The sequence below is a fragment of the Salmo salar genome, chromosome 11 (assembly GCF_965601325.2).
Source record: "Salmo salar chromosome 11, fSalSal1, whole genome shotgun sequence".
NCBI lineage: Eukaryota > Metazoa > Chordata > Actinopteri > Salmoniformes > Salmonidae > Salmo > Salmo salar.
In genome coordinates this window covers 74,273,358-74,294,144 of record NC_138301.1, presented here as the reverse complement: position 1 = coordinate 74,294,144, position 20,787 = coordinate 74,273,358, and the positions used below count along the sequence as shown (strand labels likewise).

The 20,787-nt window shown below is 41.8% G+C and overlaps 1 protein-coding gene across 8 annotated transcripts in view; it reads left to right on the top strand.

Annotated features, from left to right (window-relative positions):
* LOC106562867 (GTPase-activating Rap/Ran-GAP domain-like protein 3) overlaps window positions 1-20,787 on the top strand; it is a 225,564-nt gene that overhangs the window by 163,789 nt on the left and 40,988 nt on the right. For 6 of the 8 annotated variants that reach the window (XM_045689796.2, XM_045689792.2, XM_045689795.2 and 3 more), the window contains 9 exons: window positions 3,924-4,038; window positions 4,434-4,479; window positions 4,871-4,977; window positions 6,436-6,551; window positions 8,649-8,771; window positions 8,864-8,938; window positions 18,426-18,540; window positions 18,731-18,757; window positions 18,968-19,072. In XM_045689796.2, coding sequence (XP_045545752.1) covers window positions 3,924-4,038; window positions 4,434-4,479; window positions 4,871-4,977; window positions 6,436-6,551; window positions 8,649-8,771; window positions 8,864-8,938; window positions 18,426-18,540; window positions 18,731-18,757; window positions 18,968-19,072 — 829 coding nt within the window. The remainder of the gene's footprint in view (window positions 1-3,923; window positions 4,039-4,433; window positions 4,480-4,870; window positions 4,978-6,435; window positions 6,552-8,648; window positions 8,772-8,863; window positions 8,939-18,425; window positions 18,541-18,730; window positions 18,758-18,967; window positions 19,073-20,787) is intronic. The other 2 variants (XM_045689799.2, XM_045689794.2) reach the window with 1 other exon arrangement.

The window sequence follows — 20,787 nt, the reverse complement described above, 5'->3', positions numbered from 1 at the left end:
CTGGAGTGTTTGTGTGTGTGTGTGTGTGTGTGACGTGTTTGTGTGTGTGTGTGACTGGAGTGTGTGTGTGTGTGTGTGTTTTTGTGTGTGTTTATGAATGGAGTGTGTGTGTATGACTGGAGTGTGTGTGTGTGAGTGTATGACTGGGTTGTGTGTGTGTGTGTCTGTGTATGATTGGGGTGTGTATGTTAGACTGGAGTGTGTGTGTGTGTCTGTGTGTGACTGGAGTGTGTATTTATGACGTGTGTGTGTGTGTGTGTATGACTGGTGTGTGTGTGTGTGTGTGTATGACTGGAGTGTGTGGGTGAGTGTGTGTGTGTGTGTGACTGGAGTGTGTGTGTGTGTGACTGGAGTGTGTGTGTTTGTGACTGGAGTGTGTGTGTGTGTTTGTGACTGGAGTGTGTGTGTGTGTTTGTGACTGGAGTGTGTGTGTGTGTTTGTGACTGGAGTGTGTGTGTGTGTTTGTGACTGGAGTGTGTGTGTGTGTTTGTGACTGGAGTGTGTGTGTGTGTTTGTGACTGGAGTGTGTGTGTGTGTGTTTGTGTATGGCTGGAGGGTGTGTGTGTGTGTGTATGACTGGTGTGTGTGTGTGTGTGTGAGTGTATGACTGGGGTGTGTGTGTGTGTGTCTGTGTATGATTGGGGTGTGTGTGTTTGTATGACTAGAGTGTGTGTGTGTTTGACTGGAGTGTGTGTGTGTGTGTTATGTGACTGGAGTGTGTCTGTGTGTGTGACTGGAGTGTGTATTTATGACTGGAGTGTGTGTGTGTGTATGACTGGAGTGTGTGTGTGTGATTGTGTGTCTGTGTATGACTGGAGTGTGTGGGTGAGTGTGTGTGTGTGTGTGTGTGTGTGACTGGTGTGTGTGTGTGTGACTGGTGTGTGTGTGTGTGACTGGTGTGTGTGTGTGTGACTGGAGTGTGTGTGTGTGTGTTTGTGACTGGAGTGTGTGTGTTTGTGACTGGAGTGTGTGTGTGTGTGTTTGCGACTGGAGTGTGTGTGTGTGTGTGTTTGTGACTGGAGTGTGTGTGTGTGTGTGTGTGTGTGTGTGTGTGTGTGTGTGACTGGAGTGTGTGTGAATGACGTGTGTGTGTGTGTGACTGGAGTGTGTGTGAATGACGTGTGTGTGTGTGTGACTGGAGTGTGTGTGAATGACTGGAGTGTGTGTATGACTGGAGTGTGTGTGAATGACTGGTGTGTGTGTATGACTGGAGTGTGTGTGTGTGTGTGTATGACTGGAGTGTGTGTGTGTATGACTGGAGTGTGTGTGTGTGTGTGACTGGAGTGTGTGTGTGTGTGTGACTGGTGTGTGTGTGTGTGTGTGTGTTGTGTGTGTAAAACATGAGTGTGTGTGTGTGACTGGAGTGTGTGTGTGTGTGTGTATGACTGGAGTGTGTGACTGGAGTGTGTGTGTGTGTGTGTTTATGTATGACTGGGTGGTGTGTGTGTGTATGACGGTTGTGTGTGTATGACGGGGTGTGGTGTGTGTGATGACGGGAGTGTGTGTGTGTGTGTATGACGGGAGTGTGTGTGTGTGTGTATGACGGGAGTGTGTGTGTGTGTGTATGACGGGAGTGTGTGTGTGTGTGTATGACGGGAGTGTGTGTGTGTGTGTGACGGGAGTGTGTGTGTGTTTATGTATGACTGGGGTGTGTGTGTGTGTGTCTGTGTATTACTGGGGTGAGTGTGTGTGTGTGTGTGTGTATGACGGGAGTGTGTGTGTGTGTGTGTGTGTGTGTGTGTGTGTGTGTGTGTGTGTGTGTGACTGGAGTAGGTGTGTGTGTGTGTGTGTGTGACTGGAGTAGGTGTGTGTGTGTGTGTGTGACTGGAGTGTGTGTGTGTGTGTGTGTATGACTGGTGTGTGTGTGGGATGTGGGTGTGTGTGTGTGTGTAACTGGTGTATATGACTGGTGTGTGTGACTGGAGTGTGTGTGAATGACTGGTATGGGTGTGTGTGTGTGTGTGTGTGTGTTTATGAATGGAGTGTGTGTGTGTGTGCTTCTGAGTGTGTTTATGAATAGAGTGTGTGTGTGTGTGATTGGAGTGTGCGTGTGTGTGTGTGTATGACTGGAGTGTGTGTGTGACTCGAGTGTGTATGTGTGACTGGAGTGTGTTTGTTGGGTGTGTGACATATGTGTGTGTGTGTGTGTTTGTGTGTGACTGGAGTGTGTGTGTGTATGACTGGAGTGTGTGTGTATGTGTTGTGGCAAAGAAGGGGGTCGAGTGATAAATGGCAGATATGTGAGGGCAGAACTAATAAACGGGCTCTGCCCGATCCCTAAAATGGCCACCCCGATCAGAACTACAGGTCACAAAATGGCCGACTGCCAAAACTACAATTCCCAGAAGCAAGGGGAACCCTCAGAAGGTGGAGCCGACCCACAGATAAAAGGTCAAGAAAAACCAGGAAGAGAGAGAGAGAGAGGGCGGGAAGGATCTATGTACCATAGAGAAAGAGACAATCTACATTGGCTGGATTTACCGTGTACGAGCTGGATTGTTTTGGATTTACCTGTTGGCGTTTAGACCTGGACCTACCGAGAACCAGATTTGTGTACCGAACCCTGCTATCCTTGACCTTACCTGCGGCCTGGGTGGACCAGGACAGCGAAACAAACACACAGGTACTGTCATGTTCGAAAGAACTTTCATTCTGGGCTGACTTTGGTGACAGTTTCCCACTTAATTTGTGACAAACGCTCCTAACTTTGAAGAGGTTTGCCACAGTGTGTATGACTGGAGTGTGTGTGTGTGTGTGTGTGTGTGTGTGTGTGTGTGTATTACTTGTGTATGACTGGTGTGTATATGACTAGTGTTTGTGTATGACTGGAGTGTGTGTGTGTGTGTGTGTGTGTGACTGGAGTGTGTGTGACTGGAGTGTGTGTGTGTGTATGACTGGTGTGTGTATGACTGGTGTGTGTATGACTGGTGTGTGTATGACTGGTGTGTGTATGACTGGTGTGTGTTTATAGCTGGTGTGTGTTTATAGCTGGTGTATGTGTATGGCTAGTGTATGTGTGTTACCTGATTGTGTGTGCACATGACTGGGAGAAAATAGGCAGAAGTGAACAAAGACAGTTTGACGTTAGTGTGAACCCACTCAGTAGAAGCCAGTATCTGTGGGCGAGATATGAAACGAGATAGAGGCTGAATGAGACGGTTACATTCATAATTGGATTCCATCTAAAACAGATTCCGAAGTTGCTAATGAATACGACCACATTCTCTTCGCAAGCCTGTGTGCATCAAGTGTGTTTGTGTGCTCGGCTATGAAAAGCCAACTGACATTTACTCCTGAGGTACTGACTTGTTGCACCCTCTTTAACCTCTGTGATTATTATTTGACCCTGTTCATCTATGAACGTTTGAACATCTTGAAGAACGATCTGACCTTAATGGCCATGTACTCTTTTAATCTCCGCCTGGCACAGCCAGAAGAGGACTGGCTCCCCTCAGAGCCTGGTTCCTCTCTAGGTTTCTTCCTAGGTTCCCTCTTTCTAGGGAGTTTTTCCTAGCCACCGTACTTCAAGATCTGCATTGCTTGCTTTCTGGGGTTTTAGTCTGGGTTTCTGTATAAGCAATTTGTGACAACTGCTGATGTAAAAAGGGCTTTATAATAACATTTGATAGATTTTTTTTTTTGTGTGTGTGTGTTCTCTGCCTGCTTCAGAGTCACTTTATTTGCCAAGTACATTTACACATTCCCGGAAAATGAGACTTTAGTGAATAGGGGCTGCCAGCAATAGACAATGTACAAAGAAATATGATTATAATAATTAATGGAAGCTCTGAAATTATATTTTAGATGCTCATAAAAGAGGCATTAATAATTTAGGCCAGTTGTTTGTTCCAAGTATTTTTATTGTATGACTTCTCATTGTCTCTGTCTGTCTCTCTGTCTCTCTTATTTCTCTTGTCCAACAGGTGGAGAGGAAAAGACACATTGGGAATGACATTGTTACCATAGTGTTCCAGTTCCAGGAGGGGGAGGACACATCTCCGTCATTTAAACCCTCCATGATCAGATCACATTTCACACGTATCTTTTTTTTAATGGCGAAACAAACACAGGCGGGAGATATCTCTGACATTGTACACATTTCTTCAAGCGACCTTCAGCAGTCAGAATCGAGACCCTGTCCAGAAACATTGCCTAGCCTGTACTCTCTGGGCAATTTAATGTAAATCTGAAAGAATTGAATAGGTATAAGCAATATGGTAGTAGCACCATAGGCAGCTAGGTTGGCATTTTCATCATATTGCTTATTGTGTACCTAAGTATCTAACATTGCATATCTTCTCAAGTGCCTATGTGGTAGGGGATAGGGTAAGTGTCTAGGGGGTAGGGGGCTGTTTTTGGACGAAGCCATACACATCACTGCTAGCTTGATAGATTGTATGTGTTAAGGCTATTTCCTTATTTTTCTCTGCAAGATATCTTTGCATTAGTTAGATACAACAGTCAAAACGACAGTTACAGGTATGTGGAGGTGCTTTTTCATTAGTATTTTTCAGGTACGTGGCACGTCGTTGGTGTGTGTATGTGTGTTTGTGCATGTGTGTGTGTGCATACTTACATGCATACAGATGTAGGATCTTAATTTGATGACTCTTTTGTTTATGAGAATGCAAACTTAATGTATTCAAGGTTTAAAAATGCTTAAAGTTTGTTATTTCCACTTTAAAATGTGAGACATGATTTGCCCTAACGTAAAATATATCAACCCCTACAATTTTTTTTGATGAATTATAATCCACATAATAATTCACATTTCCTGTTGCTGCAGGATTATTTTCCGGCTGTAGCACACTGCCTCAAATTAAGATCCTGTGTGTGTGTGTTAAATATAACAGTGCTTTGTGTGTTCCAGATTGAAGCTTTTCTCTGAGGAGAGTGTGCCACTGTTCGGACCACCCCTTCCCTCACCACCAGTGTTTACAGACCACCAAGAATTCAGGGACTTTTTGTTAGTCAAGCGTAAGATCAGTGATTTACTCTCACACACTGTTAAGTTTACAGACTTTTACAGCTGTACTGTGTGCAATGAGCTAATGCACTGCAGTGACTAATCGGTCACGTTCATGAGCAAATGTCACATTTAACCTGTTAGGGCTAGGGGGCAGTATTGACACGGCTGGATAAAAAACATACCCGATTTAATCTGGTTACCACTCCTACCCAGTAACTAGAATATGCATATACTTATTACATATGGATAGAAAACACCCTACATTTTCTAAAACTGTTTGAATGGTGTCTGTGAGTATAACAGAACTCAAATGGCAGGTCAAAACCTGAGAGATTCCTTTACAGGAAGTGGCCTGTCTGACCATTTCTTGAACTTCTTTTCCATCTCTATCATTTACTAAGGATCTCTGCTCTAACGTGACACTTCCCACGTCGTCCATAGGCGCTCAGAGCCCGGGAAAAAACAGAATGTCGTCATTCCAGCCCCAGGCTGAAACACATTATCGCCTTTCTCAAGTGGCCGATCAAGGGACACTGGGCTTATGCGCGTGACCCGACTGCCCCCGCCTTTGGGATTTTTTCCTCTGTTTGCCGAAAAGGAGATTCCCTGTCGGAATATTATCGCTTTTCTACGAGAAAAATTTCGTAAAAATTGATTTTAAACAGCGGTTGACATGCTTCGAAGTACGGTAATGGAATATTTAGAATTTTATTGTCACGAATTGCGCCATGCGCGCGACACTTCTTTACTATTTCGGATAGTGTCTGGAACGCACGAACAAAACGCCGCTATTCGGATATAACGATGGATTATTTTGGACCAAACCAACATTTGTTATTGAAGTAGCAGTCCTGGGTGTGCATTCTGACGAAGACAACAAAAGGTAATCAAACTTTTATAATAGTAAATATGTTTATGGTGAGTGCTAAACTTGCCGGGTGTCTAAATAGCGAGCCCGTGATGCCTGGGCTATGTACTTAGAATATTGCAAAATGTGCTTTCACCAAAAAGCTATTTTAAAATCGGACATATCGAGTGCATAGAGGAGGTCTGTATCTATAATTCTTAAAATAATTGTTATGCTTTTTGTGAACGTTTATCGTGAGTAATTTAGTAAAATGTTAGCGAATTCCCCGGAAGTTTGCGGGGGGTATGCTAGTTCTGAACGTCACATGCTAATGTAAAAAGCTGGTTTTTGATATAAATATGAACTTGATTGAACAAAACATGCATGTATTGTATAACATAATGTCCTAGGGTTGTCATCTGATGAAGATCATCAAAGGTGAGTGCTGCATTTAGCTGTCTTCTGGGTTTTGGTGACATTATATGCTAGCTTGAAAAATGGGTGTCTGATTATTTCTGGCTTGGTACTCTGCTGACATAATCTAATGTTTTGCTTTCGTTGTTTTCTATCCAAATCTACTAATAATATGCAAATATGAACCCCTCTCTTTGTCCTGCAGTAATCAATGGAGAAAAGGCCACCCTGGAGACGCCCACGTTTGCCCAGAAGCGCCAGCGGACTCTGGACATGCTGATCCGTTCCCTCTACCAGGACCTCATCCCTGACCTCCACAAGGTACAGCTCTGCTACACACTAACTAACCCAGCCTGGTCTAGTCCTGTTGAGCCGCCTTCCCTACCCTTTTCACACTACCAAACCGAGCTGAGCTAAACTGAGTTGTCCTCCACTGGCTTGGTTATGCATCCAGCCACTATAGTTAATTTACATCTAGGCATTCCGCTAGCGGAACCCCTAGCCCCTAGCCAACAGCCAATGGGATCGCATGGTGCGAAATACAAAAACCTAAAATCCAATAATTTCAATTTTTCAAACATACGACTATTTTACACCATTTGAAAGAGATTTCCTGAATCCAAATATGTTGTCCGATTTCAAAAAGGCTTTACAGCGAAAGCAAAACATTAGATTATGTTAGGAGAGTACATAGACCAAAATAACCACACAGCCATTTTCCAAGCAAGCATATATGTCAATAAAACCCAAAACACAGCTAAATGACTCCTAGGACATTATGTTATACAATACATGTATGTTTTGTTCAATCAAGTTCATATTTATATCCAAAAACAACTTTTTACATTGGCGCGTGATGTTCAGAAAATGTATTCCCACCAAAAACTTCCGGTGAATTTACAAAAATACTCATCATAAACGTTGACAAAAAACATAACAATTATTTTAAGAATTATAGACAGACTACTCCTTTATGCAAATGCTGTGTCAGATTTTAAAATAGCTTTATGGAGAAAGCACATTTTTCAATATTCTGAGTACATAGCTCGCCATCACGGCGAGCTATTCAGACACCCACCAAGTTTAGGGCAACCTAAACTCAGAATTAGTATTAGAAATATTGTATTACCTTTGCTGATCTTCGTCAGAATGCACTCCCAGGACTGCTACTTCGACAAGAAACCGGACAATAGTGTATTCATTCAAGGAGGAAAAGGAAAAAACAGCGTGCTCGCTGGAACGCGCATATCCAATCTCTTTGTCCTCAGGCAGACCACTCAGTAACTGAGCTCCTATACTCTGCCCAGAGACAGGAGAAGGCTCAATCCACTTTCTGAAGGCTTTAGACAGCCAATGGAATCCTTAGAAAGTGCAACGTAACAGCACAGATACTGTAGTTTCGAAAGGGACTAGAAAGAACTACATTTCTCAGATCCTACACTCCCTGGTTGACTTTTTCTCAGGTTTTTACCTGCCATATGAGTTCTGTTATACTCACAGACACCATTCAAACAGTTTTAGAAACTTCAGAGTGTTTTCTATCCAAATCTACTAATAATATGCATATTTTCGTTTCTGGGCAAGAGTAGTAACCAGTTTAAATTGGGTATGTTTTTTCATCCGGCCGTGAAAATACTGCCCCCTATCCATATCAGGTTAAAGGAACTGTGGTGACAGTGAGTAAAAATAAAATATCTGTGCCAGCGTGGTTCAGGTTGACACGATGGTGTGAAAAGGGTATGGGGCTCTCCTTTCCTCTGGTTCTGCTCCTGCTTCTAAAAACAAGGTATTTTTATATAGTCCTCCAACTTCCATAGTCCACGAGTTTGCTCCTTAATTCATGCATCTTGATTGGAATATGAGGTAGTGACAGTACTCTATACATTTCCCTTTGCACCAGCTTCTAACCTCTGATCTAGGCTCTCTGGTCACAGTTTGTACCACAGCCAATTGAGCTACCTACTGTTCTGAACCACTGCAGCCCTGTCTGTCTCTCTCGGCTCTAACCACTGCAGACTGCGTAACACTGGGACTACTGGATACATCTACAATGCTCACATTCTGTGGGTGGACTCTCCTCCCTCTCTCTGTACCCCATCCCACTTTCTTTGTTTTTCTCTGTTTCTCTCTCTCTGACACACATACACTCTCTCGCTCGCTCACTCTCTCTTTCTGTCCTTTACTTTCTCCCCCTCTTTTTCCCCCTTCCCTCACTCATCGTCCCACTCCTGTCTATTGTTTCTCATAAGACTCAGTTCTATGCTATGCTGCTGTATTTCCCACTATCTCTGAAGCCCGCTTCTCTATCTCTCTTTCTCTGTGTGTGTGTGCGTGCATGCATGTGCCCGTATATGTGTGTGTGTGTGTGTGTGTGTGTGTGTGTGTGTGTGTGTGTGTGCACATGCGTCCCATGTGCAGGTTCCCTTCTCTCCCCAGAACATGCTCAACAGACGCTCATTCAGTGACGTGCTTCCAGAGTCGCCCAAGTCCGCCCGCAAGAAGGAGGAGGCACGACAGGCCGAGTTCGTCAGGATAGGACAGGTGACACACACAGGGACAGACAACATAAAGAGTAGCACAGTCACACTCTGTATCTCAGGCACACACTTTCACGCTCTCTCTCTGTTGTCCAGGCACTAAAGCTGAAGACCATCGTCAGAGGAGATGCCCCCACCAGTCTGGTCACTACGGGCCTGTGTAGAAAAGAGGTGAGAAGACCAACACACAGACACACACACATACACACACTCAGCCCCATGCACTAGAGGTTGACACGGGAGTGAAAATTCATTCCTTTCCAGTCCTGATCCCGCAACAGTTCTATAACCCTGGAACTTTCCCGTCCCTTCCTGATAAAAAGTACTCCTGTCCAGTGCTCATTTTTATGTGCAGAAATATGTAGGCAATTGTGTTAGTTCGGTAATGCAATTTGCGACTGTGAAATGTGATTGTCTTACCTATTTTAGTTAAATGCACTGACTGTAGGCCTATTCTAAATGACCTAAATGTAGATAGATTAAGCTGGAGGATGAGGACAGAGACCCCAGCAGGATGGTCAGCTCAGCACCAGCATAATTCTGTAGCTTAGAGCTGAGCACTGCCACATTTTAACATTTACAACACATTAACATTTGTATTTGTATTTATTATGGATCCCCTTTAGCTTCTTGGGGTCCAGCAAAATTAAGGCAGTTTATACAATTTTAAAACGGTACAATACATTCACAGATTTCACAACACACTGTGTGCCCTCAGGCCCCTACTCCACCACCACCACATATCTACAGTACTAAATCCATGTTTATAGAGTTCCATGTAGTCATGGCTCGATGTAGTACTGCGTGCCTCCCATAGTCTGTTCTGGACTTTGGGACTGTGAAGAGACCTCTTGTGGCATGACTTGTGGGGAATGCATGGGTGTCCGAGCTGTGTGCCAGTAGTTTAGACAGACAGCTCAGTGCCTGTAGGACATGCATGGTTGATAATGTTAACTTCTGGCACAGCCAGTGAAATATCAGGGCGGAAAATTCAAAAACAACAAAATGTCATAATTCAACTTTCTCAAACATACACCATTTTAAAGATAAACTTCTCGTTAATCTAACCACATTGTCCGATTTCAAAAAGGCTTTACAGCGAAAGCAAAACGTTAGATTATGTTAGGAGAGTACATAGACAAAAATAATCACACAGCCATTTTCCAAGCAAGGACATGTGTCAATAAAACCTAAAACACAGCTAAATGAAGCACTAACCTTTGACGATCTTCATCAGATGACACTCCTAGGACATTATGTTACACAATACATGTATGTTTTGTTTGATAAAGTTCATATTTATATCCAAAAACAGCTTTTTACATTGGCGCGTGATGTTCAGAAAATGTATTCCCACCAAAACGTCCGGTGATGTGCACATCAATTTACAAAAATACTCATCATAAACGTTGACAAAATATAAAACAATTATTTTAAGAATTATAGATAGACTACCCCTGGATGCAACCGCTGTGTCAGATTTTAAAATAGCTTTACGGAGAAAGCACATTTTTCAATATTCTGAGTACATAGCTCAGCCATCACGGTGAGCTATTCAGACACCCACCAAGTTCGGGACAACCTAAACTCAGAATTAGTGTTAGAAATATGCTCTTACCTTTCCTGATCTTCGTCAGAATGCACTCCCAGGACTGCTACTTCGACAAGAAATGTTGTTTTTGTTCGAAATAATCCATATTTATGTCCAAATACCTCCGTTTTGTTCATGAGTACAGATCACTTATCCAAAGGCATATCGCGCGAGCGTGGAACGAGAGACGAAAAGTCAAAATGTTCCATTACCGTACATAGAAGCATGTCAAACGCTGTTTAAAATCAATCTTTATGGTATTTTTTTACGTGAAATTGCGATAATATTCCAACCGGACAATAGCATATTCATTCAAGAAGAAAAAGAAGGAAGGGCGCGCTCGCGGGACCGAGCATATCCAATCCCTTTGTTGCCAGGCAGTCCACTCAGAAACTGAGCTCCTATTATCTGCCCAGTGACAGGAAAATGCTCAAACCACTTTCTGAAGGCTTTAGACAGCCAATGGAAGCCTTAGGAAGTGCAACGTCCCCCACAGACACTGTAGTTTCGATAGAGAATCAAAAGAAGAACTACAATTCTCAGACTTTCCACTTCCTGCTTGGAATTTTCTCAGGTTTTTGCCTGCCATATCAGTTCTGTTATACTCACAGACAGCATTCAAACAGTTTTAGAAACTTCAGAGTGTTTTCTATCCAAATCTACTAATAATATGCAAATATTAGGCAGTTTACTCTGGGCACGCTTTTCATCCGAAATCGAACACAAGTTAACCTCTCTAGGGTAGGTGGCACCAAATCGTCCCACCTACGTAACAGCCAATGTAATCCCGTGGCGCGTTATTCAAAAACCTCAAAAATGCAAAAACTTCAATTTTTCAAACATATGACTATTTTACACCATTTTAAAGACAAGACTCTCGTTAATCTAACCACACTGTCCGATTTCAAAAAGGCTTTACAACGAAAGCAAAACATTAGATTATGTCAGCAGAGTACCCAGCCAGGAATAATCAGACACCCATTTTTCAAGCTAGCATATAATGTCACATAAACCCAAACCACACCTAAATGCAGCACTAACCTTTGATCTTCATCAGATGACAACCCTAGGACATTGTTATACAATACATGCATGTTTTGTTCAATCAAGTTCATATTTATGTCAAAAAACAGCTTTTTACATTAGCATGTGACTAGCATGTGACTAGCATTCCCACCAAACACTGCCGGTGAATTTACTAAATTACTCACGATAAACGTTCACAAAAAGCATAACAATTATTTTAAGAATTATAGATACAGAACTCCTCTATGCACTCGATATGTCCGATTTTAACCTGTTAGGGCTAGGGAGCAGTATTGACACGGCTGGATAAAAAACATACCCGATTTAATCTGGTTACCACTCCTACCCAGTAACTAGAATATGCATATACTTATTACATATGGATAGAAAACACCCTACATTTTCTAAAACTGTTTGAATGGTGTCTGTGAGTATAACAGAACTCAAATGGCAGGTCAAAACCTGAGAGATTCCTTTACAGGAAGTGGCCTGTCTGACCATTTCTTGAACTTCTTTTCCATCTCTATCTTTTACTAAGGATCTCTGCTCTAACGTGACACTTCGACGTCGTCCATAGGCGCTCAGAGCCCGGGAAAAAACAGAATGTCGTCATTCCAGCCCCAGGCTGAAACACATTATCGCCTTTCTCAAGTGGCCGATCAAGGGACTCTGGGCTTATGCGCGTGACCCGACCGCCCCCGCCTTTGTGATTTTTTTTTTTTCCTCTGTTTGCCGAAAAGGAGATTCCCTGTCGGAATATTATCGCTTTTCTACGAGAAAAATGGCGTAAAAATTGATTTTAAACAGCGGTTGACATACTTCGAAGTACGGTAATGGAATATTTAGAATTTTATTGTCACGAATTGCGCCATGCGCGCGACACTTCTTTACTATTTCGGATAGTGTCTGGAACGCACGAACAAAACGCCGCTATTCGGATATAACCATGGATTATTTTGGACCAAACCAACATTTGTTATTGAAGTAGCAGTCCTGGGTGTGCATTCTGACGAAGACAACAAAAGGTAATCAAACTTTTATAATAGTAAATATGATTATGGTGAGTGCTAAACTTGCCGGGTGTCTAAATAGCGAGCCCGTGATGCCTGGGCTATGTACTTAGAATATTGCAAAATGTGCTTTCACCAAAAAGCTATTTTAAAATCGGACATATCGAGTGCATAGAGGAGGTCTGTATCTATAATTCTTAAAATAATTGTTATGCTTTTTGTGAACGTTTATCGTGAGTAATTTAGTAAAATGTTAGCGAATTCCCCGGAAGTTTGCGGGGGGTATGCTAGTTCTGAACGTCACATGCTAATGTAAAAAGCTGGTTTTTGATATAAATATGAACTTGATTGAACAAAACATGCATGTATTGTATAACAATGTCCTAGGGTTGTCATCTGATGAAGATCAAAGGTTAGTGCTGCATTTAGGTGTGGTTTGGGTTTATGTGACATTATATGCTAGCTTGAAAAATGGGTGTCTGATTATTCCTGGCTGGGTACTCTGCTGACATAGTCTAATGTTTTGCTTTCGTTGTAAAGCCTTTTTGAAATCGGACAGTGTGGTTAGATTAACGAGAGTCTTGTCTTTAAATAGCTGTAAAATAGTCATATGTTTGAGAAATTGAAGTAATAGGATTTTTAAGATTTTGAAAATCGCGCCACAGGCTGCAAGTGGCTGTTACGTAGGTGGGACGAATTCGTCCCGCCTAGCCCAGAGAGGTTAAAATAGCTTTTCGGTGAAAGCACATTTTGCAATATTCTCAGTAGATAGCCCGGCATCACAGGGCTAGCTATTTAGACACCCAGCAAGTTTAGCACTCATCAAAGTCAGATTTACTATAAGAAAAATGTTATTACCTTTGCTGTCTTCGTCAGAATGCACTCCCAGGACTTCTACTTCAATAACAAATGTTGGTTTGGTTCAAAATAATCCATAGTTATATCCAAACAGCGGCGTTTTCTTTGTGCGTTCAAGACACTATCCGAAAGGGTAAATAAGGGTGACGAGCAAAAAATGTCTAAATATTCCATTACCGTACTTCGAAGCATGTCAACCGCTGTTTAAAATCAATTTTTATGCCATTTTTCTCATAAAAAAGCGATAATATTCCGACCGGGAATCTGCGTTTAGGTAAACAGACGAAAGAAAATAAAGCATTCGGTCGACTCGGGCACGCGCCTAAGCCCATAGTACTCTGATCGGCCACTTGCCAAAAGTGATAATGTGTTTCAGCCAGAGGCTGCCTCGATATCGTTCAGCTTTTTCCCAGGCTCTGAGAGCCTATGGGAGCCGTAGGAAGTGTCACGTTAGAGCAAAGATCCTCAGTCTTCAATAAAAAGAGCCAAGATGAAACACAACTTGTCAGACAGGCCACTTCCTGCATGGAATCTTCTCAGGTTTTGGCCTAAAGAATGAGTTCTGTTATACTCACAGACACCATTCAAACAGTTTTAGAAACTTTAGGGTGTTTTCTATCCAAAGCCAATAATTATATGCATATTCTCGTTACTGGGCAGGAGTAGTAACCAGATTAAATTGGGTACATTTTTTTATCCGGCCGTGTCAATACTGCCCCCTAGCCCTAACAGGTTAAGGTCAAAAATGAAAATGGAGCTCTAATTTGACCACTTCACGTCAAAGTACATGAGCCTATGGTGTCAGGAAAAAAAGAACCAGACATTTATATATCTTCATATAAGAGAAATCGTTGAATGTACAATTGGTGATGTTCAAAAAAAATTGTTTATTTTTCAAAAAAGTTACAGATCCAGTTGCAGCGTGTTCAGATGTATCTGTTATGGCGGGTTTCGGAGCACTGCGAGATTTCTGTGATTTTCTGAAATAACGCAAATCATTCAGCCCTCTGTAAATAAGGCAGTTCTTAACCTCTATGGGCGAGGCGGGACGAATTCGTCCCACCTACGTAACAGCCACTTGAAGCCTGTGGCGCGATTTTCAAAACCTTAAAAATCCTATTACTTCAATTTCTCAAACATATGACTATTTTACAGCTATTTAAAGACAAGACTCTCGTTAACGTAAAGACTTAAAACGCAATATTCTATAAGAGCCTAGCCCAAGGAGGATATGTGTTCACTTTAAGCTTCCTGTGTCAACCAGAAGTGCCTTAAAATGGTGTCATAGGGGCTGTTTGGAAGGGTTAAAAAGGTCAGTGCTTTCCACAACTTCATATGTGTGATTAGGCAACCCTCATGAACTGTAAATCAGTCGTTTCTCCCAACAGATGTCAAAGAAAATCTCTCAAACACAAACACACACACACACATACACACATACACACACACACATACACACACAGCAAGGATGGAGTGACACAGTGCTGGGCTTAAAGACACACAGAGCCTGTAATGGCATTACCATAATCTCTAGGCTGTGCCGAGTTCAACGAGATGCCCCGCTTGACCGTAGCTCGCTCAGTCTGAGCGCAGCGACCATGAAAAAAAGTAGGCCAAATGAAGCCTGGATCTAAATTTCAAGTGCTTTTGGGTGACGGTGAGAGAACCGTTAGGGTTAGAAGCACAATTCGACCTCAGGAACGTTCCCGAGGTCCTCCCGATCTGTGCAAGCCTAACATTGACCATGTGGCATTAACCCTTAACTTCTTGGGGCTATGTGGGACGCTAGCGTGCCACCCGTGGTGCACCCTATCAACAGCAGGTGCATTTCAAGAGCGGCAAATTTGAAACCAAATAAATGTCAAAATTCAAATTTTTCAAACATACAACTATCTTACACCCTTTGAAAGATAAACATCTCCTTAATCTAACCACGTTGTCCGATTTCAAAAAGGTTTTACGACGAAAGCATAAAGTTAGATTATGTTAGGAGAGTACATTGACAATAGCTGTGTGTAATGTTTTGTCAATTCAAAGACAGGCGTCACCAAAACCATAAAACCAGCTAAAATGATGCACTAACCTTTTACAATCTCCATCAGATGACACTCCTAGGACATTATGTTAGACAATAAATGCATTTTTAGTTCTATCAAGTTCATATTTATATCCAAAAACAGCAGTTTACTATGGCGTTGATGTTCAGGAAATCGTTTCCCTCCAATAACCGGCAGTCAAGTCAGCACCACAAATTAAATAATTAAGATTAGAAAACATTGGTAAAATATTATATTGTCATTTAAAGAATTATAGATTTACATCTCTTGAACGCAATCAACTTGCCAGATTTAAAAATAACCTTACTGGGAAATCACACTTTGCAATAATCTGAGCACTGCGCCCAGAAAAATACGCTTTGCTATACAGACAAACGGCCATGTTGGAGAGATCTAAAATCGAAAATACTATGTAAATAATCCATTACCTTTGATTCTCTTCATCAGATGTCACTTCCAGGAATCCCAGGTCCATAACGAATGTAGTTTTGTTCAAAAAAGCTCATCATTTATGTCCAAAAAGCTCCGTGTTGTTAGCGCGTCCTGTAGGGTACTCAAAAACATGAACGTCGCCCGCAGGACTTGTCTTCACCAAAGAGGGGAAAAAAAATATTTACGTTCGTTCAAACATGTCAAACGTTGTATAGCATAAATCATTAGGGCCTTTTTCAATCAGAACTTCAATAATATTCAAGGCGGACAATTGCATTCTCTTTTAAAACGTATTGGAACGAGAGTACCCAAACATGCACTCGCGCGCCAGAGTCGTATAGGCCATCCGCTTATGACCAACTTTCCAAGTCTCTTGTTCGGTCAGTTTTCACAGTAGAAGACTCAAACCACTTTGTAAAGACTGGTGACATCTAGTGGATGGCGCAGGAAGTGCTCAATGATTAACCTGTTGGGGCTAGGGGGCAGTATTGACACGGCCGGATAAAAAACGTACCCGATTTAATCTGGTTACTACTCCTGCCCAGTAACTAGAATATGCATATAATTATTGGCTTTGGATAGAAAACATTCTAAAGTTTCTAAAACTGTTTGAATGGTGTCTGTGAGTATAACAGAACTCATTTGTCAGGCCAAAACCTGAGAAGATTCCTTACAGGAAGTGGCCTGTCTGACCATTTCTTGCCCTCCTTGATCATCTCTAACAAATACAGGGGATCTCTGGCATGACGTGACACTTCCTACGGCTCCCATGGGCTCTCAGAAGGCGGGAAAAAGCTGAACGATGTAATTCCATCCCCAGGCTGAAACACATTAGCGCGTTTGGCAAGTGCTCTATCAGAGGGCCATTAAACTGAGGCTCGTGCATGAGGGGATAGCATGCTTTTACTTTCACTCTCTTTGTAATAAAAAACGATTTCCCGGTCGGAATATTATCGCTTTTTTACGAGAAAAATGGCATAAAAATTGATTTTAACCTCTTACATCTAGACGTTCCGCTAGCGGAACACCTGCTCCAATATCCAATGATGGGCGTGGCGCGAATTACAAATTCCTCTAAAATCTGAAAACTTCAATTTTTCAAACATGTGACTATTTTACAGCTATTTAAAGACAAGACTCTCGTTAATCTAACCACACTGTCCGATTTCAAAAAGGCTTTACAACGAAAGCAAAACATTAGATTATGTCAGCAGAGTACCCAGCCAGAAATAATCAGACACCCATTTTTCAAGCTAGCATATAATGTCACAAAAAACAAAACCACAGCTAAATGCAGCACTAACCTTTGATGATCTTCATCAGATGACAACCCTAGGACATTATGTTATACAATGCATGCATATTTTGTTCAATCAAGTTCATATTTATATCAAAAACCAGTTTTTTTTTACATTAGCATGTGACGTTCAGAACTATCATACCCCCCGCAAACATCCGGTGAATTTACTAAATTACTCACGATAAACGTTCACAAAAAGCATGACAATTATTTTAAGAATTATAGATACAGAACTCCTCTATGCACTCGATATGTCCGATTTTAAAATAGCTTTATGGTGAAAGCACATTTTGCAATATTCTCAGTAGATAGCCCGGCATCACAGGGCTAGCTATTTAGACACCCAGCAAGTTTAGCACTCATCAAACTCCGATTTACTATAAGAAAAATGTTATTACCTTTGCTGTCTTCGTCAGAATGCACTCCCAGGACTTCTACTTCAATAACAAATGTTGGTTTGGTCCAAAATAATCCATCGTTATATCCAAACAGCGGCGTTTTGTTCGTGCGTTCAAGACACTATCTGAAAGGGTAAATAAGGGTTACGAGCATGGTGCAATTCGTGACAAAAAAAATCTAAATATCCCATTACAGTACTTCGAAGCATGTCAACCGCTGTTTAAAATCCATTTTTATGCCATTTTTCTCGCAAAAAAGCGATAATATTCCGACCGGGAATCTGCATTTAGGTAAACAGACGGAAAAAAATAAAGCATTCGGTCGACTCGGGCACGCGCCTAAGCCCACAGTACTCTGAGCGGCCACTTGCCAAATGCGATAAAGTGTTTCAGCCAGAGCCTGCCTCGATATCGTTCAGCTTTTTCCCGGGCTCTGAGAGCCTATGGGAGCCGTAGGAAGTGTCACGTTAGAGCAAAGATCCAAAATCTTCAATAAAAACAGCCTAGATGAAACACATCTTGTCAGACATGCCACTTCCTGCATGGAATCTTCTCAGGTTTTGGCCTGCCATATGAGTTCTGTTATACTCACAGACACCATTCAAACAGTTTTAGAAACTTTAGGGTGTTTTCTATCCAAAGCCAATGATTATATGCATATTCTAGTTACTGGGCAGGAGTAGTAACCAGATTAAATCGGGTACGTTTTTTATCCGGCTGTGTCAATACTGCCCCCTAGCCCTAACAGGTTAACTCCCATTCCTACCATAGTCCTGTTTCCTTGTCAAACTTTATCAGGCACTAATTTTTTCTCACTGAGGCCTAGTGGATCACCATGCCATAATAACATATTTACTAACTGTGATATATTCTGTTGTAGCGTGCATTGTAACATAATGTAGACGCCAGTTGATATGCTGGTAACTACGTGTTTATGGTTATCCTGTGATGTCATTTTTGTGTGTGTGTGTGTGTGTGTGCTGCAGCCTTGGGAGTCCCAGTCGTTCTGCAGTACGTTTTCCTATGAGACCGTGTGTGCTGACTCCTGGGGTCAGTCTCTGTTGGTCGCCACGGAAGCAGCAGGGGTCATGATGATAGATGGTGAGGTCGTCACACACATATACACACACACTTTGAGCTTATAGAATGAAATGTGCTTTATAATTAGTGGACTATTTTACTATAACTGTCATATGCATTCTTCAATTATCACTTGAATATTAATGATTCAATCAGCATTGATGTAATCATAAAATTCAACTCTTAACATTATACTTTCCCTATATTTCAGCTGTTGATCCACTTCTTTCAAACCCAGGTGAGTGTAACATGGTCAATTCTCCTCATTCAGTGCTACAACTTCTTAGTGTTCAATAGACCTAAATCATTTAATACAGCCTACTATTTCAGGCAATGTTTTTATTATTGCAGCAACGACATCAGTCAGTGTTTTCATCAATAGTTAGTAAGATCCTGAGCGCTACATAGGGAATGACCAATAGACCAATACATTGTGTTGTGTTGGTAGACGCCCAGGTCCTGCCCCCAGTGCAGGTGTTTGATAAGACCATGGTGGTGAAGCAGATGCATGTTCTAGAGCCTCAGGATCTCCTCATCACCAGGACTGACAAAGGTGGGTGATAGTCTCTTTCTCTCCATCTCTGACTCTCTTTCAGTCTCTTATTCTCTCTCTCCCCCTCCCTCATTCCCTCACTTATTTTCTATTTCTAATGTTTTGCTTTCTCTCTCTCTCTCTCTCCTTTCATTCCTCTTTCTCTGAGTATTTTAGGCTCTTTACTTCTCTCCCTGTCTCTCTGTCACTCCAGCAAACACATTGATCTTCCTCTCTGGGCTGAGGAGGCTGACCTATACACATCCACTCTCTTTAGACTGCTGTTTGTGTGTTTCCTGCAGGAACAGGTTCTGGGTTGACCTACTGAGATACACTTACACTTCCCGCTGTTACACCTACTGAGATACACTTCCCACCTACACTTCCCGCTGTTACCACTCTTCAGATAAGGAGAGAGAAAGAAACAGAGAATGAACAAGGGGGGGGCAAACTTTTATTTTTGATTTATTTTGTCTTTGTTTAACTTGGCAAGTCGGTTAAGAACAAATTCTTATTTACAATGACGTCCTACACCGGCCAAACACGGACAACGCTGAGCCAATTGTGCACCGCCCTATGGGACTCCCAATTACAGACAGTTGTGATACAGCCTGTATTCGAACCAGGGTGTCTGTAGTGACGCCTCTAGCACTGAGATGCAGTGCCTTAGACAACTGTGCCACTCAGGAGGAAGGGAGTGAGGGAGAGACACAGTCAGACAGAAAGAAGAAATGCTCATCCCAACAATGCTTGTTTTCATTTCAATATAATGTAAAGAGAACATTATATCATCATCATATAGTTGTTTTAGCACCAATCGCAAAATCCAGTCTTGTATTTCCATACACTGTAATGTATTCACCATAACATTGACAGACCTCACTAAATTGTGACATACAGTGGGGCAAAAAAGTATTTAGTCGGCCACCAATTGTGCAAGTTCTCCCACTTAAAAAGATGAGGCCTGTAATTTTCATCACTATGACAGACAAAAGGAGATTTTTTTTCCATAAAATCACATTGTAGGATTTTTATGAATTTATTTGCAAATTATGTTGGCAAATAAGTATTTGGTCAATAACAAAAGTTTATCTCATTACTTTGTTAACCTGTTTAGGATAGGGGGCAGTATTGACACGGCTGGATAAAAAACGTACCCGATTTAATGTGGTTACCACTCCTACCCAGTAACTAGAATATGCATATACTTATTACACATGGATAGAAAACACCCTAAAGTGTTTTGGGTTTTCTGTTTTCTAGGTGGGTTGTCTAGCGTTTCATTCTATGTTGTCGTTTTCTATGTTGTGGCCAGGTATGGTTTCCAATCGGAGGCAGCTGTCATTCATTGTCTCTGATTGGAAGCCATACTTAGGCAGCCTGTTTTTCATGGGGTTTTGTGGGTGGCTGTTTTCTGTTTAGTGTATTCACCTGACGGAACTGTTGTCGGTCGTATTCTTATTAACCTGTTAGGGCTAGGGGGCAGTATTTGCACGGCTGGATAAAAAAATGTACCCGATTTAATCTGGTTACTAATCCTACCCAGTAACTAGAATATGCATATACTTATTATATATGGATAGAAAACACCCTAAAGTTTCTAAAACTGTTTGAATGGTGTCTGTGAGTATAACAGAACTCATTTGGCAGTCAAAAACCTGACAAGGTTTCAGGCAGGAAGTGGCCTGTCTGACAAGGTGTCGTTCTTCTTGTCTCTGTTTATTGAAGAGTGAGGA